General features: G+C 41.0%; 1 protein-coding gene across 1 annotated transcript in view; it reads right to left on the bottom strand.

The window, feature by feature from the left end:
* Positions 1-14,380, bottom strand: part of wdr11 (WD repeat domain 11) — a 45,253-nt gene that overhangs the window by 12,724 nt on the left and 18,149 nt on the right. Inside the window, exons 11-19 of the mRNA XM_052080060.1 lie at positions 10,000-10,084; positions 7,958-8,064; positions 6,056-6,131; positions 4,821-4,929; positions 4,049-4,170; positions 3,773-3,920; positions 2,693-2,799; positions 2,051-2,165; positions 14-185 (exon numbers count right to left, since the gene is read on the bottom strand). Of these exons, the coding sequence (XP_051936020.1) occupies positions 14-185; positions 2,051-2,165; positions 2,693-2,799; positions 3,773-3,920; positions 4,049-4,170; positions 4,821-4,929; positions 6,056-6,131; positions 7,958-8,064; positions 10,000-10,084 (1,041 nt within the window). The remainder of the gene's footprint in view (positions 1-13; positions 186-2,050; positions 2,166-2,692; positions 2,800-3,772; positions 3,921-4,048; positions 4,171-4,820; positions 4,930-6,055; positions 6,132-7,957; positions 8,065-9,999; positions 10,085-14,380) is intronic.

The following is a 14,380-nucleotide window of genomic DNA, read 5'->3' on the forward strand; positions in this document are numbered from 1 at the left end:
GTGCGTAGCTTACCGGTGAGATCTTGTTCATCCATACGATAGCTAGCGGACTTCATGGCCATCTCCAACACCCGAATACACCCGTCATCCGAAGCCAGCACGACTTTGTCTGAAGTGCACCAGTCAATGTCTAAGACGCGATAGTTGACGTTGCGACCAATGCGCATGCTGCTGACCATTTGGACCTACAAGAGGTTATAACCAATGAAGATCAACACAAACCATTGAAGGTAGTGGAAAGTTACTTTCTTCGGAACCTGCATAAAGAGTAACTTAAAAAAATGGAGGAATTAGTTTTGACAAAAACCTTAAACCCCACTGAATAAATGAAATGTGGGATGGAGAAGGGAACACTGTCAGCAAACAGCCTTGTCAAGGGGTGCAAAATGCTTTATGGCTTTTAATGGGAATGTGCTGAAGTGAGCGTATAAGCCAGCTGTCAGCAGAGTGCTAAAGCATTTGGGAGATTTCTCCTGCTCCTCCCTTGCTTCTATGACTGCTCCCCTCTGCGTCTTGATCTATCAGCCTTTTACGATTGCCGACTGAGCAGTGCATCTTATCTCGGTTCCCATAAAGTATCCGCCCATCTTCCTGCAGCCTACACTGCTAAAGACACAAGAAAATAAACCTGTGTCCACCTTTGCTGGGTCCAAATTTCATTCCTGGTGAAAAAAGTAGGGTGAGTATACAAAGTAAAATATCGTCAAGTCTGTTCAAGTAGTTGAAAGGAGGAAGTTGAGCTAAAAATATGATTTCCAATTATTTATAATATTGCTAGAGTATATTATATGATATAATCAACATCGAATATTATTTCATAGGACCGTTACAAACACTTTGCAAAAACCAAGTCTGGATTAAAAGCGATTTAAGGAGTAATGAACATCCATGCTGCTTGGTTTGCACTTCTATTTATCCATGCAAAGCTTGTTAAAAACCTTGATGCATTTGTACAGAGCAATTTTGCATTCAATATGAATATTTGCCCATTATATATATATGATATTTCACATATGTACGTCACTCCAAGCAGTAAAAAGTTAATGTGTTTTTAATTACTTTTTTTTACTTTTTTATTTTTTATTATGCATTTAATATCGATTTTAAAAATAATATAGCTGGCCACCATGTTCATTGATCACCAGACAAGCATAATGCGTATAAGCTTTTGATTACACTACACACGTAATGGATCGTGTTCATCCTGAAGCAATGAAACCGTATTGTTTCCAGCCTTTACTATAAAATAAGTCTCCTGAAAAAAAAGATGCAGCACTGGATGGTCTTTTGATGGCATAAAATCCATTTTGGAGAAAAAAATGGACCCGGATGTGGAGCACACATGGTGCTCATTTGCCAGCGAAACACGCATTGACAATGTTGGAATCAACACAGTATGTCTTCCTACCTTCCGATGTACAGAGAGCTGCTTTTTGTCCAGTGTCTCAGCAGTTTAATTTACAAGTGCAGTCTCTGCTCTCATTATTGACATAATGCCCACAATGCCGCCACCGCCGCCAGGAATGGCAGGAGGTTTGTGAGAAAGCAAACCCTCTCTCGAGCAGTTAAGCTCATCTCCCTCTTGTTGTCCATGAAAAATACTTTTTAATTATTTTTTTTTTAATGTCAACTGAGTGGCATGTCTTCTTGGACTTAGCACGGACCTACCCGTGTGCTGAAAATGTTGGCATACAAGTCAAATTTTATTAATATAGAAGTGTATTATTTTTTTTGCTATATTTTTAGTAAACTAAACTAATTCATTACTACCAATCAATCCACACGTACAATTAAAGAAAATGTCCATATATCAAGTATCATACAATGTTCTAAGACCTACAGTTCAACATGGTCTTGGGAATCGTACACATATGTTACAACTGCTATCAGAAACAAAGACCTGAGGCATGTCACACACCTTTGAAAGAAGATGCTGATCAATGAAAATTTAAAGAATTACAGATATGCAGACAGCACCACAAAACAAAAACAAACCAAAAAAAACCTTTCTCATCAGAGGGTCACACAAGCTCACACGATGCATCCATACCTCTTTCGTGTCCCAGACCTCTGCTCCATCAGTGTACATAACCAAGAGTTTCTGGTTGCCTTTTCCTGGTGCAAAGCGAATTTTCTTCACCCAGCCTCGGTGAGTTGGGATTCCCCTAAATACCGATGACGTTGGGACATTCAATAATCGAAAATTTGTTTTTTTTTAGATTTTCATTTTTGGCCACAAGAAAAACTACACTTTCGGGATAAAGCAGTTCTGTATGTCTATAAACAATGCTTTTAAGTTGCAAATGTTTTTGCAGGATTCATCAAATCAAAGATTTAGGAATTCAATTTAAGAAACATATTTAGTTTCTCTCTCTCTCTCTCTCTCTCTCTCTATATATATATATATGAATAGAGAGAGAGAGAGAGAGAGAGAGAGAGAGAGAGAGAGAGAGAGAGAGAGAGAGAGAGAGACTGGCTGCAATGCAAGTTATTTCATGGGCTCATACACAGTAGTTGAAATACATGAAATGCGGTGGTGTATTATGCACTTGAGATAGCACAGAAAGAATGTAAAAAAAACAAAGACATGCCAAAACAATATAAGACTTAAGACAGAAAGTGAATTCCATTCTCCAAAATCCTTATTAGAATAAATGAATGATGCAGGAAGGGAATAAAAAACAAATTTTACCTGGACAAACGTGCTTTAAGGTCCCAGAAGTTAAGATTTCCATCTACATCACCGAGCACCAGAGTGTCACCTTTCCATGCAATGCAGGCAATACTACCCATACTGCCCTGCAACATATTCAATGAGCATGAGAAAATGACAATTCCACATTTCCAAACCTTCTCTTATATAAAACCATCACGGGCATTTGTGTTTTGGATGTGAGTGATATTAATATTTATGACAGAAAGGCTGTAACCATGGATGAGTATAAATTAGATTACATCACTAGACAAGACAGGTGCTGTGGAGTTGCTACATGCGTCTCACCTTCAAGTCTGTACGGTGTGGCTGACAGGATAAAACATTGTCGGAAAGTTTCTGTCAGTTTGCTGACACGGATATGAAGGCTGCAAAGCCTTTGGGGTATGCAAATCTAAGTGAAATGAATCTGCATCAGTCATGAAGAAATTATGAAGGATTTAAAATCCCTGGGTAGCCCTCTGGTCTCTACAACTGCGGTATGAAAAGATACTTGAGAGAGGGAGAAAACACCAAATCCAATCCTTAAGAATCCAATCTACTACTTAGACATAGAATGTGATATGATTGTGATGTCCCATTATAAAAAAGTGAGCTCAAGGACACTGTAATACTATAGACAAGTAATACTTACACCTTAAGTACCTACGGAGAAGTCAACTGAGGATTTATAAATACTTTATACTTTACTGAAGTTGCAACCAAACCAACATATTACCAGTGAAAAAAAGAATGATAGATAGATAGATAGATAGATAGATAGATAGATAGATAGATAGATAGATAGATAGATAGATAGATAGATAGATAGATAGATAGATAGATAGATAGATAGATAGATAGATAGATAGGTCCCTATTACCCACAAATAGAAATCAATATATAAAAATACCGTACACTTGTAGCCTGTAATTACCACTAATTGTCACTTATTAAACTTACAGTATACCGAATCTTCATAATTCAGAGTTATGAGGCATTGGAATGACTTGATGGGGAAAAAAAGAGCCAAAGGGACCACAGGACACAAAACAAAAAAGTGTCATAGACTGGACTCACATCAGGAGGGATACGGGCCCCATCTTTGACAGTGTTGCCTTCTACAGTGATATGGTACACCTGCCCATCTGTGTCAGTAAACACAAAATGTTCCCTGGCAGATATGGCCTGGGTGGTTTCTGACTTGCTCTCTGCATCCTGAAGCAGACTAGTGGAGAAATCAAACAAATGTACAATTCCCTCACGTATGCATTTTGTATAAAGCTCATCTGAAGCAACAGTATGTGACACATACACAAATGGACGACAGAATTTCGGAGGCTTTTGAGAGCTGACCTGATAACTGAAGATTCAACACTATTTTGCTCAGCGTCTGACACTGTCTGACGAGCCATGGCCTCCCTCGCTGCCATTTGCTTCTTCTTTAAACTTTTCAAGTTGTGTGATGGAGACCACTCCTGAACAAATACAAAAATTGTGATATGTGAGGAGCAAACCAAGACAAAAGCAAATCAAGACAAACCACAGTATGATTGAAAGCAAAAAGCAACTGAGGAAATGCATGTGTTTTTATTCTCACATAAAAGTAAAGCACACAAGAGTGACTCCCCAACCTTACTCCCAAGGAGCAACTGGTGGAATACTGTAATGGTGGTCTTGGACCTCAAGTTTGCAATCAATATGGAAATAAGACACCAATACGGTACTAAGGAAGGCCGGCATGTATTATTAAGGCTACTGTCGGTTTTATTCATTCTGTAGAGGCTTTTACAGCACCACTGTAAAGTTTGTCCCACATAGCTCTTCCTTTATGAGCGTAGCTGGACTACAGATGCCACAGTATCTTGCTGAGCAAGAATATTTTGTAAGAGAAATCATTCCAAGTGGCCACATGAGCTCAGGAAGATGCAGAAGAAAGAAGGTAAGTACAATGAGACGTCATCAACATGTTTTAGTTTAGCAGTTAAGGGATTATACCGGGCTAAATATGGACACAAACAGAAAACTGTAAACGTCACATGGTTTTCAATTTTAGTGACTGTAGATGAGCCAATTCATATCATTGTATACACACGACAATTAAAAAAAAAAGTATTCATCTCTGTACCAGAGCTGTAACAGTAGGGAAGTTCTTTGCCATCTCTCGGAGAAGTGTCCCTGTCCTGATGTCCCACAACTCCAGCGGTTTGTCTCTGAACACCACTACCAGGTACTGCCTGTGGATGAATGTGTGAAATGACAAAACTATGACAAGAAACTTTATGTTATGTAGATCTTTGGTTGCCATAAGTTTGGAATACCAATAGTACTAGGCAGCTTCAATGAATTGCATCATGTTAATTTGTACTTCATGATCAACTTTCTTTTTCGTCGTATTATAAGTGTGAAAGCACAGTTGCAGTCTGATGCAAATCTAATGGAAACATTTTGTGCTTACTTTGCTGTAATTTTGATGCTGTTACACAACCTTTATCTAATGTCACACATTAAGTTTTAATCATCGCTAACCCTTGTCTGTAATGGCTTTCTATTCTGACATTTTATCATAAATGCCAATAATGGCTATGGTCAAGTTTTAGTGGACTTCAACTAAAATTTCACTTGGGATGTGTGCGCTACCTGTTTCATCTTCCATAAAAGTAATCAAGAATTTGATGCTTTAAAAAGGGATGAGAAAAAAACACATCAGTGGTGGTGACAACTCCAGAGTCTGGAACTGCTTTGCTACTGCAAGACCTGGATGACTTTCTGTGATTAATGTAATAATAAATTATTGTTAAATTAATCAGCCCGCACCTCATGCAGAAAGCGATTCTGGAATTAAATTAATCAGAGATGCTGTAATGTGACCTTAAATCGTCCAATTTAAAAAAAACTCCAATATGATTGAGCTAAATCAATTCTGTGAAGATGAGTGGGACACAATTCCATTATAGTACGATCAGAGACTCATCACCATTTATAGCAAACACATGATTCCCATTCTGCTGCACAACCACTTATTCAGTTCAAGGGGCAATTAATTTTCATGCAGGGTCAGATGGGTTTTAATTTTTGTTCCATTCACGAATAAAACCAATATTTAGAAAGTGACTGTTATATTTACTTGTCTTTTAGATACAATTGGTATGATGTGATGATCTGACAGAGTGATAAATTAGGAAATGAATTTGAAATCTGGCCCAAGACAGAATCTATCTTGGCTTCACGTTTAGCAATGAGAGCGCAGGCGCTGAGTAAGTAGAGCAAGTAGTGTTTGATGTTTGTGCTATACAGTAGTACAAACAACTGCATTATGTTGATGCTTAGTTTTGTGGGTAATTGGAAAAACAGAACACTTACTTTAGATGTGAAACTTTTATCATCTCAATGGGTGGCTCATCATTCCCTCGCTCACCTCTGAAAGCAAAACATCGCCCTGAAAAACACATGGAAGGAAAGAGTAGATAAAGGGAGAAAGTTAGCTCATTTATGCGCTTGTGAAAAGACTGATTCTTTCAATTTCACTTTCTTGCTGGCTCCCCAGGGAAGAAAACAATCATCAAATTCCTCTTACCTGTGCTGTAATGTACAGTTTTCTCAAAATTGCACCCACTGAACAAGAACTCATGCAGCTTGCCAAGTTTAAGTACCAGTACTCGCACAAGATATCCATTCAGTTGGACTCTAATTGCCCCACGGGGATAAATAAAGTTTTCTGAAATCTAAATCTGAATCTATATTACACACGCCAAAAGAGGTGCTTTGCTTGGTTCATGTTCATGTGAGTTGTAATAATATAAATCATACATTTGATGATGTCTATTTTACAGCTGTAAATAATTTTGGAACATAAAACCGAAATACAAGTTTTGTTTGCTTTAACTTGCCTTAAGTGCATTTTTAATTTAATTTTTTTGTTACTGGCATTTCAAAAAAATTTTTTACATGCACAGAAAAGCTCTTACTTCCTACTCCTTTTCTTTGTGCAACGTTGGCACCCCTATGAATGCTAGTGTGAACCGGCCTGTCAGACACACGAGTGAAAGACGCAAAATCAGGCAGCGCAATTCATCTCACATTGAAGAATTCCCACCGTGGGGGCTAAATTCATATTCATACACATACTCCACCCATAGACTACCAAATTATATGCGAGGCAATGAATCTCATTTGGCAGATGCAATCCTGGTTGAGCCCAATTAGTACCGTATTTTCCGGACTATAAGACGCTCCCGAGTATAAGCCGCACCAGCCATAAAATGCATAATGAACAAAAAAAAACATACATAAGTCGCACCGGAGGTCGGCTTCACAGTGCAGAGGTACCGGGTTCGATTCCAGCTCTGGCCTCCCTGTGTGGAGTTTGCATGTTCTCCCCGGGCCTGCGTGGGTTTTCTCCGGGTGCTCCGGTTTCCTCCCACATTCCAAAAACATGCGTGGCAGGCTGATTGGACGCTCTAAATTGTCCCTAGGTGTGAATGTGAGCGTGGATGCTTGTTCGTCTCTGTGTGCCCTGTGATTGGCTGGCAACCGATTCAGGGTGTCCCCCGCCTACTGCCCGAAGACAGCTGGGATAGGCTCCAGCACCCCCCGCGACCCTAGTGAGGATCAAGCGGCTTGGAAGATGAATGAATGAATGAATGAATTTATATGATAAAATTAAATCCCAAGAACAGACATGTCGTCTTGAAAGGCAATTAAAAATAAAATAAAATAGCAAACAACAGGCTGAATAAGTGTACAATCTGCTCACGTTACATGACGCATAAACGTCAAACTGAGAACGTGCCTGGTATGTTCAGGTAACATATTAATATTTATTCAGATAACTATAGCATAAAGAGCATGCTAACAAGTTCACCAAACCATCAATGTCACACCAAATCACGAAATCCAATGGAATCTTCATCCTATGTGTCACTTTAAAGCAACTCCACCAACTCCGGAGGTAGAAGATGCAGCGCTTCCTCTTCTTCGTCACTTACATCAGATTCATCGTGGTTTTATCAACACAGGTCTAGAGCGGCCTCTTGCGGTTTAATGTCAAAATAACATGTGAAATGTTAATAATTTCATCCATAAATCGCTCCAGAGTATAAGTCGCACCCCCAGCCAAGCTACAAAAAAACTGCAATATATCATCAGGAAAATACAGTAGATTAGATTCCAAATCTGTTTGCATAAACAATCCAGTTTGCGACCATGTTTGCACACGCAAACTTTAGAAACTCATTCCCCTTGTATTGTTGGTGTGTTTCTCACCAGTAGGCATATCGACGTGCTGCAGCTCATTCCGAACCACGCCCATGTTGTTGGGAGAGGAAGTGGCAAAAGATAGAAAACTGGTGAGACTCACCCACTCAATACCCCTGTGGAATGAACACACAAGCAGTGACAAAATTGAACACTAAATCAAATCAGCCAAGTGTGCGAAATGATTTTTTTAACTCCGTGAGCAGAAACTGCACCATAATGAGGTAGTGAGGAGCCATATGATTAATTAGTCAATTTTCCCCGTAAATGTAAACGGGATGCGTTGGGGCATCGGCTGCTTGGCTAATCAGCATAAAGGTCTCTTCACCAAGTGCGACAAGTTCTAGATCGAGAACCAACAGCGGTACTGTACACCACAGAAATATCTTGGGAGAAACTTTGATGTCAAAGGCAAAGTCTTCGAATATTTATACTTTGTTGTTGGACAGAATGCGTGCAGAAATTTTGTCCATGAGAGACATTTTTTCACTGCTGACAGCTTCTACTCTGGTCTATTTAAGTTCACCATTGACAGTGCTCGGTTTCAAGTGTAAAAACTGCCTGGGTGAAGTTTTCCCTTTGAGCAACTGCCACCACTCAAAGTTAGTTCATACTTTTATATCTGCAATGACACATTGTGATCAACCAATCAAAGCAGTGTGAGAAACCATATCATAGCAGTGTTCAAGTACTCAAGTAGTCAAGTCTGCTTCAGGGTATATCATACAATATAATACAGGGTGGCCCACTTAAAAGTAGCCCGGATTTTTTTTTAAATTAAAATATTTTTTTAATTTTTTTCAAAACATGTATTTAATTACGTGAATGTTACAAGTGACCCAAGTCTTTCCAAAACCTGTTTTTATTACTTACAGGTTACAAGAGATGCTGGAAGTGTCCCCCATTGACATCTATACATTTTTGAGCACGGCACAGGATGTTGGCTGATACTGACTGCAGCTCTGCTAAGGTGATGCTTCGGATAGTGTTGGTGATGTTCTGTTTGAGTTCGTTCAGGGTATGAGGATTATTTGCGTACACCTTTTCTTTTAAATTCCCCCATAGATAAAAATCGCATGATTTGAAAGAATGTACTCCTTCTTCCAACAAGATGGTGCAACATGTCACACGTCCCACATGTCACTGGCATCCATTCATGAAGTCTTTACGGAAGAGCGAACTGTGAGCAAGGGGTTATGGCCACCACGGTCTCCGGACCTGACCTCATGCGATTTTTATCTATGGGGGAATTTAAAAGAAAAGGTGTACGCAAATAATCCTCATACCCTGAACGAACTCAAACGGAACATCACCAACACTATCCGAAGCATCACCTTAGCAGAGCTGCAGTCAGTATCAGCCAACATCCTGTGCCGTGCTCAAAAATGTATAGATGTCAATGGGGGACACTTCCAGCATCTCTTGTAACCTGTAAGTAATAAAAACAGGTTTTGGAAAGACTTGGGTCACTTGTAACATTCACGTAATTAAATACATGTTTTGAAAAAAATTAAAAAAATATTTTAATTTAAAAAAAAATCCGGGCTACTTTTAAGTGGGCCACCCTGTACAATACAATACACGCTGATTTATATAGCGCTTTCACAACAGCTGCAGCTGTAATGGATCATACATTGTCTACCACTGGAAAAACAAAGGCTTGACTTTTCACCAAACATGGCAAAAAGAAGTAAATATACATTACATTTGACCTAAACAAAAGATGGAGAGGACATTTTTTTAACATAGCACGGAGAACTTGGGAGAAAAATGCGGATATTCACATTATTAGGTAATACTGTACTACATTGGACACCCATCATTAGGTGTCAGAATATGGGATGCATCTGTTGTCCAACTCTCAATATTCTTATTTGAGACGGATAATGCCAGCCGTGAAATGTACAGCTTTCAACTACATTGGTAGTTCATTAATACAAAACCCAATTCCAGTGAAGTTGTTATGTGGCTTAAAATGGAAACAAAAACAGAATTATCGATATTAGATAATATTCAAACATGTCAATGTGCACAGTGGCTCCACATCTTACCTGACTTCACAAGAATGCACACTGAGCTCCTTGTGGAGAAGACCACTGGTAAGGTTGTACACCAGGACAGACCCATTACTTGTACCTGACAAGAGACAAAAATTATAATCAGAATCATCTTTATTGTCATTGTATAGCATACAACAAAATGTGGGTGCCACTCCTTGCAATGCAAAGCAATGAAGAAAGATAAACCACAGGGATACACCAAAAATGAAAAGCCTGCCCCCCTCCCAAAAAAAAAACCAAATTAAATTTCAATTTAAAAAAACATTTTTGCCAAATTTGTCCAAGTGTATGTCTTTTTACATTTCAAAGATTGATTTTCATGAGAGCAGCATTATAAGACAAATTTTAGATTTTTAATTCCAGTTGCTATGTGAAAAAAATGAACATCTTGCATTTCTTTCTTGCTCTTCTAAAAACTGCACATCTTGCAAAAATGAAAATCATTCATTGAAAAATACAATGAATATCAAATCAAAATTTTCAACAGAAAATAATCTGATGGCTTTTGTCTTCAGTACGGTGCTTTTGGGTCAGAGCTGGAAGGAGCATGTGTATTTCTATGAGTTATTTTGACTTAACATGGGTATAGACTAACTCTTTGCACTGATGCCACCAGTACAAAATTTTCACAAATCAGATAATTTCACTCTAAATCTGAGCACACATTTATTCTACCTACAGTATAATGATTGCTTAAGGGTAAATAGAATTTGAACTCTGCTGTACATTTAGTGTCACACACACCACAGAGAGACCACATGTGTCTAATTTTATTGGACTTAACTGCAGCATTTGATACAGTGGATCACAGTATTCTGCTGACTCGTTTGCAGCACTTGGTGGGCATTGGTGGCAGTGCTCTTGAGTGGTTTGGGTCCTATTTAGTTGACAGAACCTTTTGTGTCAGCCTTGGCTGCTCTGAGTCACGCACTGCTCCCGTCATGTGGTGTTCCACAGGGCTCAATTCAGGGGCCTCTGCTGTTCTCGCTGTATCTGCTCCCATTGGGTTCCATCTTAAGGAAACATGGTATTCCCTTCCACTGCTATGCAGATGACTGCCATATCTATGTCCCACTGAAAAAAAAAGACGCCTTCTCATTAAGGCCACTCCTATCCTTTCTGGAAGAAATCAAAACCTGGATGGCACAGAATTTCTTGAAATTCAATAAAAAGAAGACAGAGGTGATATTGTTTGGTCCCAGTGGCCCTTGTACATCCCATCATGTAGACTTGGCCCCCCTGGTCTCCTTATCTTAAGTCAACAGTCTCAAACTTGGGCCTTAAAATGGACAGTGATTTCAAACTTGATCGGCAAATTGGTGCTGTTGTTAAATCCAGTTTCTTTCACCTTAGACAGCTGGCCAAAATAAAACCTCTCCTCTCACATGAACACTTTGAGACAGTAATTCATGCCTTTGGCACATGCTCACTTGCTGCAATGTCCTTTACTTTGGAGTCCGCCAGTCCTCCATTAAGCGCCTTCAGCTGGTCCAGAATGCCGCTGCTCGCCTCTTGACTGGTACTCGTAAGAGTGAGTACATAACTCCTACTCTGGCATCCCTTCACTGGCGCCCCATACATTTTAGAGTTATTTTCAAGATCCTCTTATTTGTTTTCAAATCTCTGAATAATCACGCGCCACCTTACCTCTCTGAGCTCATCCGCCCCTACACACCTGCCAGGCGCCTCAGGTCTGTGGACCAGATACTATTAGAAGTACCAAGAACTAAACTGAGGCTCAGAGGGGATCGAGCCTTTTCTGTTGCTGGTCCCTCTCTTTGGAATGATCTCCCACTGAACATTCGGCAAGCCTCCTCGCTGCCAATCTTCAAAACCCTCCTCAAAACTCACTTGTATTCTTTGGCATTCGACTCAGCATGACTTAGATTTGTTCTTGGTTTTACTGTTTGGTGCTTTCTACTGCCTTTATTCCAGATTTGTCTTACTGTTTATTGTGCATGTTAAATTGCTCCATGTACAGCACTTTGTATGCAGCGATGGCTGTTTGAAAGTGCTCTATAACTGACTTGACTTGACTTGACCTTGTATCACCTTGATTCCCATTTGACTTTCATCACAGGATATATAATGCATATCTTTATGTAGATACTTTGTGCAGCCACAGAACAAAGTCTTTATGAATAAGGGGACAGAGTTTATAATAGTCATGAAATGAACTCCCACGCTTCTCCACAGCTGGGACTTTTCCCTAGTGTAAAATCAATGAAAAATGTTCACATTTGTTGCTTGATGAAAAGTACTCCCACACTCATCACAGTAAAGTGAGAGTTTTCCCTGGTGTGTATCGTATCATGGATGTTCATGAAACTTCAAAGGTTGATGGAAGTAAAAGCTTTCCACAATGGGTGGAGTAGGATACAGTAGAGCGTTTACTTTGAGCTAACCTCCATGCCCCCCCATTGTTCCTTACACTTTCATATTTTCTTTTTCACCCATAGACAGTCCTCGGCTTTCATGTTGGTTACATGTTTTACAATACTGTAATACAACAAATACTGTTGACTTGACTTTTAGTAGTTTAAATGCAGTCAAATGGGTAAAGCCCAAATCTGAAGCTCAGTGTAGATGGTAAACTTTTTTTTTCTTTTTGAAAAACTGTAATTCAACACCGGTAGTCCAAAAAAAAAAAAAAGAGCTTAACGCAATAAAAAATATATTACGTATATTTGCGGACACAATGTATTATTGGTCTAATTCAAAGCAGATCCATCCTGAAAGAAAAACCTCTCATGCAATGTCACCTTATATATATTTTTTCTCTATTGAGCCTGACATCAGTTCTCAAGCAGGTCGTGTTCATTCCAACAAAACCAGAGGGTAAAGGAATAACAAGATTTTCATTCAGCATATGGGTAGTGCTCTAGGAAGTTAATTTATCATTGCTGTCTCTTTCAAAAGCAATGATGCAACCAGTTTCTGAAACAAACAATAGTGTTGAAACAACAAAAACCAACCGAGGGTACACCAATCTCTGATGAGGTTATGAGAAAAGCTCAAAACATCATGTTAAACAGCTAATATGACAATATGGCATGTATCAACATGTGAAAATGGCCAACTTTCCCAAACATGTGGTCCAAAAGCCTCTCCGTGAGCCGTCACCTTACCGTGGTGGAGGGGTTTGTGTGTCCCAATGATCCTAGGAGCTAAGTTGTCTGGGGCTTTATGCCCCTGGCAGGGTCACCCATGACGAACAGGTCCTAGGTGAGGGACCAGACAAAGCACGGCTCACAAAGCCCCTTATGAAAAATAAAATCAATGGTCCTCAGTTTCCCTTGCCCGGACGCGGGTCACCGGGGCCCCCCTCTGGAGCCAGGCCTGGAGGTGGGGCTCGTTGGCGAGCGCCTGGTGGCCGGGCCTACACCCATGGGGCCCGGCCGGGCTCAGCCCGAAGAGGCAACGTGGGCCCCCCTTCTCATGGTCTCACCACCCGTGGGAGGGGTCAAAGGGGTCGGGTGCAATGCGAGCTGGGCGGCAGCCAAAGGCGGGGACCCTGGCGGTCCGATCCTCGGCTGCAGAAGCTAGCTCTTGGGACATGGAATGTCACCTCTCTGGCAGGGAAGGAGCCCGAACTGGTGTGTGAGGCAGATATAGTCGGACTTGCCTCCACACACAGCCTAGGTTCTGGTACCAGTCCTCTCGAGAGGGGTTGGACTCTCTTTCACTCTGGAGTTGCTCACGGTGAGAGGCGCAGAGCAGGTGTGGGCATACTTATTGCCCCCCGGCTCAGTGCCTGTACATTGGGGTTCACACCGGTGGACGAGAGGGTTGCATCCCTCCGCCTTGGGGTGGGTGGACGGGTCCTGACTGTTGTTTGTGCATATGCACCAAACAGCAGCTCAGCATACCCACCCTTTTTGGAGTCCTTGGAGGGTGTGCTGGAGAGTACTCCCGCTGGGGACTCCCTTGTTCTACTGGGGGACTTCAATGCTCACGTGGGCAATGACAGTGAGACCTGGAGGGGCGTGATTGGGAGGAACGGCCCCCCCGATCAGAACTTGAGTGGTGTTTTGTTATTGGACTTCTGTGCTCGTCACGGACTGTCCATAACGAACACCTTGTTCAAACATAAGGGTGTCCACATGTGCACTTGGCACCAGGACACCCTAGGCCGTAGTTCGATGATCGACCTTGTGGTCGTGTCATCGGATTTGCGGCCGCATGTTCTGGACACTTGGGTGAAGAGAGGGGCGGAGCTGTCAACTGATCACCACCTGGTGGTGAGTAGGCTCCGATGGTGGGGGAAGATGCCGGTCCGTCCTGGCAGACCCAAACGTATTGTGAGGGTTTGTTGGGAGCGTCTGGCGGAATCCCCTGTCAGAAGGAGTTTCAACTCCCTCCTCCGACAGAG

Source organism: Hippocampus zosterae, chromosome 11 (assembly GCF_025434085.1).
Source record: "Hippocampus zosterae strain Florida chromosome 11, ASM2543408v3, whole genome shotgun sequence".
NCBI classification, from domain to species: Eukaryota; Metazoa; Chordata; class Actinopteri; order Syngnathiformes; family Syngnathidae; genus Hippocampus; species Hippocampus zosterae.